General features: G+C 43.1%; 1 protein-coding gene across 2 annotated transcripts in view; it reads right to left on the bottom strand.

Annotated features, from left to right (window-relative positions):
- Nucleotides 1-98: 98 nt before the first annotated feature.
- LOC110539040 (serine/threonine-protein kinase LMTK2-like) overlaps nucleotides 99-4,483 on the bottom strand; it is a 54,064-nt gene continuing 49,679 nt past the window's right edge. Inside the window, exons 12-14 of one of the 2 annotated variants that reach the window (XM_036941571.1) lie at nucleotides 3,035-3,170; nucleotides 2,507-2,786; nucleotides 99-2,415 (exon numbers count right to left, since the gene is read on the bottom strand). In XM_036941571.1, the coding sequence (XP_036797466.1) occupies nucleotides 2,406-2,415; nucleotides 2,507-2,786; nucleotides 3,035-3,170 (426 nt within the window). In that variant the 3' untranslated portion in view covers nucleotides 99-2,405. The remainder of the gene's footprint in view (nucleotides 2,416-2,506; nucleotides 2,787-3,034; nucleotides 3,171-4,483) is intronic. The other variant, XM_036941572.1, reaches the window with a different exon arrangement.

Below are 4,483 nucleotides of genomic sequence, written 5' to 3'. Positions count from 1 at the left end.
CCTTGGTGTTCTTTGTATGGGCCTGGAGTTTCACTATACAAACATATTACATGTTATGTAAAGATCTATTTAACATTTTGTTCTACTCAACCAAGCTATAGAAGTAAATGTGCATTTATTTCCATATTTAACATTTCATTCAAATACACTAAGCATGATCAATATGAAGTAAAAATATTACAATTTGTAAAATGTACAGTTATGGACAGAATGGATTTTCCTGTTTGTCTTAAGGTGCTTCACAATAGGATGTGATGTAATTTTAGGAAGTGTCTGGCACTAATAGTGGAATAGTATTACTTACCTGCTGGAGTGGCAGCTTGTCAAAATGGGAAAGCTGTTCTGACATTTCTACACTTCAAAAACAAGCACTGAAGTGTACCATCTACATTTTTAAATATCTTTTTAAAGCTGGTGGACCAAATATTTCAAACTGAAATTGAGCGAACAGTAATATTTTAGCAACCAGAATTAGTGCTTTCCACTAGAGGGTAGTCAGAACAGCTTTCCAATTCAGACAGGAACTCCACAGCAATCAAAACGCTAGCAGGGTAGTCGCCGTTAGATATCATTCCACTGTTAAAGCAGATACGGACATTTTCTGAAATTACAATTCAATCTTGTGTAGCACCTTTAATTTAACCGTTGTCACTTACCGTGATATGTTACTCTTTAAACGACAACATACCTAGGACTTGATTACATCATTCCCCATGTACAGATAAAATTAAACATTTATATACATCAGTACAGTTCAACATTAAGTTAGCCTTCTCAAATGTGCAAGATTAAGCAAATGTATATACTGTAGAATAAAACAGGATTTCCTTAAATAAAATACAGTTGAAGTTTAACTGAGAACACAGGCTGCTGGTAGTAAAGAGGTTAACCTTGTCTAGAACACTGGAGGAGAAAAGGTTTGTATCTGAAGACTTAAATCAGGAGAAACCTTGACAAGTCACTAAACCAAGAGCTATACATCTCATCTGTGTAGAACCCATTGAGTCTGGAAGAAGGGTTTGACCTACAGGAACAAAGACCACCTTGCTGATCCAGCTAAATAATTGTTTATATACACATCATACCGGAGACAGTCCGTTGAGTGGTGCTATGGCAACAATCCTTAAGGTAATCTTTACCTTGGCTGTGTCACATGCAGTAGTTAGTGAGAATAACCCGTGTAGAATTGGTTTGACATAGTAAACCAAACAGAACAGGCATGTCTGTCTTGGTTGAGTTAATGTAAGATCCCTGTACAGTACCGGAGAAATGATCTGCATCCCAAATAGCACCCTATTCCCTTTAGGGTGCCGTTTGGGACACTGGCTGCTCCTATTAAACTCAGACCCACAAAATGAATCAAAAAGGTACTCATTGCACATTTGTTTCACAAAACATCGACAATTCCAACCAACTTCTTACTCCTGTGTCTCCTGATGCAAACTCAGTCACTAGGCTTGTGTCAGGACAAAATGTATTGCCTTCTTAATCATGTGATTCTTGGAGAGGATATTTTTGTCTACAGCGTAATCAGTATGAAATAGGCACTACGAAAAGACCCATTGACTGGTGAAGAATCTGAACAAACCTTGAAGTCCCATACTGTTAATTCAAACCATGACAATGTTCCCTTATCCAATTCTTCTACTGATGGTGTTTAACTGAATGAACTAATGCTGTCAGACCTCTCCTGTTCCTATAGCAACCAAGCAGGGGCTCATGGACGGTGAATGAGTCAATCACCAAAACTTGGTTCCTTAAATTCCTAATACACCTCTTCCAGTCTTGATCATCTCCAGACCTGACAAATACCTTTCCAAAAGGCAACTCCTGTAATAATCGTACAATGTAGCAAAGGTGCTAATGAGCAGTGTTACACCCAAGGGCCTTGCTGTTTTAGTTCTCCTGATCCAAAGAGCTCATTATTCCTATTTGATTGCAGACACAGGGTTCAATCAGGGCTTCAAAATAAAAGTATTTTTGGGGTGAAACAGAATCCCCTCAGGAGAGGAGGACATTAACCAAACACTTGGAATGCGCTCGACAAGTCTCAAAGCAAACAAAGTTAGGTCAGTTTTGTCTGTTCTTCCTGCTGCATTGCACTGGGGGGGGGGGGAGAAAGAGAAGAGAACAAGGCTAAGAGGCTTTTGGTGGAAGGAAGGGGATTTTGTTGAGGGCGTTGTTGGCTGTTGTAGCCTCTGGCTCAGTCTGTTTCAAGTTCTCTTCATGGCCACCTCTTGGGGCGGGGGTGTAGTTCTGCCTGAGAAGAGAAGCATCCACGGCCTTCATAACACAGTGTCATCATCCGTCCGTCTTTAGCCTGCATGTTGAGCTCTCCTACATTCACCTGACGTTGTGGGGGGAAACAGTCCCTTCCACATGCACCTTAGTCTTTATCTCCTTCTTCACTGCTTCCTGAGGGAGGGGGGCATAAATACAGAGTTAGAGAGGGTAGATCATAGAGATCCTATTCAATTACTATGTACGAGGTAGATAAAGCACATGCCTGTCTGTTTTCTGTAGTTTGTTTGTGTTGGTGCACTCCCACTTGCCTCCTTGTTCGGTGTCTGAGTCAGTGAGGTGTGTGAGGGAGAAGCTGGCGATGCTGGCCGGGGAGATGGAGAAGCGGGAGTAGTTGGAGTTAGAGCTACTCCAGCTGGGCTCCGGGGCACAGCCCCCGGGAGGGGAAAAGTAGTGAGAGGCCGTAGACGAAGGGGATATGGTCTTGGAGAGGAACACCGAGGGCTCCGGGGACGAGAAGTCGTCATCCCATTCAAACCCACCACCTGAGTGGAGAGACACCTGTTTATAACCTTGATTTGGTACAATTAAAAAGAGGCAATATGGAACATTTGCCACTCATGAGCCAAAAGAGTCCCCCCCTTAAATTACCAAAATGTACATTAAAAAAATTAGCAAATGTTAAAACTATAAACATCTGCATTTGTATTACATTGTCAGGTAGGTTTCATGGAGCCCTTTAGGTTCTTCCTTGATAATGCTGATGGACGTTGGCTGTATCGTGATGACTTACCTTCTTCATCTGTGGAGCTCTCTGTGGAGTTGGTGAACCTATTCAGGTAGCTGGCTGTGGGCACAGGGCTGCTGAACTCTGACACCTGGCTGTTGGAACCTGACGAATGGTCTCCCAGCTCCTTGGTGGGGGTCTCCTACAGATGGGGAGACCAATAAGTGCAATGGTTAAAGTACTCAGTCTCATAACATTTAGACTAGGTCTAGATTGCACAGAGAGAACCTGTGAATTGTACAACAAAAAAGAACTTCAATATCACATGACATTCAAACCATTTCTAATGCATAGCCATAATATTTGTATCCTTGAGTTGTTTTGATGTAGAGTGGGGAGAACAAGTATTTGATATACTGCCGATTTTGCAGAAGAAAATCACATTGTATGATTTTAAGTAATTAATTTGCATTTTATACATTAGAAAAGCAGAACTTAATATTTGGTACAGAAACCTTTGTTTGCAATTACAGAGATCATACGTTTCCTGTAGTTCTTGACCAGGTTTGCACACACTGCAGCAGGGATTTTGGCCCACTCCTCCATACAAACCTTCTCCAGATCCTTCAGGTTTTGGGGCTGTCGCTGGGCAATAAGGACTTTCAGCTCCCTCCAAAGATTTTATATTGGGATCAGGTCTGGAGACTGGCTAGGCCATTCCAGGACCTTGAGATGCTTCTTACGGAGCCACTCCTTAGTTGCCCTGGCTGTGCGTTTCGGGTTGTTGTCATGCTGGAAGACGCAGCCATGACCCATCTTCAATGCTCTTACTGAGGGAAGGAGGTTGTTGGCCAAGATCTCGCAATACATGGCCCCATCCATCCTCCCCTCAATACAGTGCAGTCATCCTGTCCCCTTTGCAGAAAAGCCTCCTCAAAGAATGATGTTTCCACCTCCATGCTTCACGGTTGGGATGGTGTTCTTGGGGTTGTACTCATCCTTCTTCCTCAAAACACAGCGAGTGGAGTTTAAAAAGCTCTATTTTTGTCTCATCAGACCACATGACCTTCTCCCATTCCTCCTCTGGATCATCCAGATGGTCATTGGCAAACTTCAGACGGGCCTGGACATGCGCTGGCTTGAGCAGGGGAACTTTGTGTGTGCTGCAGGATTTTAATCCATGACGGCGTAGTGTGTTACTAATGGTTTTCTTTGAGACTGTGGTCTCAGCTCTCTTCAGGTCATTGACCAGGTCCTGCCGTGTAGTTCTGGGCTGATCCCTCACCTTCCTCATGATCATTGATGCCCCACGAGGTGAGATCTTGCATGGAGACCCAGACCAAGGGTGATTGACCGTCATCTAGCCAAGGCTAGCTTTTTCAAGCAGAAATTTGCTTCCTGCAACACTAACTCAAAAAAGTTCTGGGACACTGTAAAGTCCATGGAGAATAAGAACCCCTCCTCCCAGCTGCCCATTGCACTGAAGATAGGAAACACTGTCACCACTGATAAATC

The sequence above is a fragment of the Oncorhynchus mykiss genome, chromosome 13, assembly GCF_013265735.2.
Source record: "Oncorhynchus mykiss isolate Arlee chromosome 13, USDA_OmykA_1.1, whole genome shotgun sequence".
NCBI lineage: Eukaryota > Metazoa > Chordata > Actinopteri > Salmoniformes > Salmonidae > Oncorhynchus > Oncorhynchus mykiss.
Note: the sequence above shows the minus strand (reverse complement) of the source record. Positions and strands in the feature narration are given on the sequence as shown.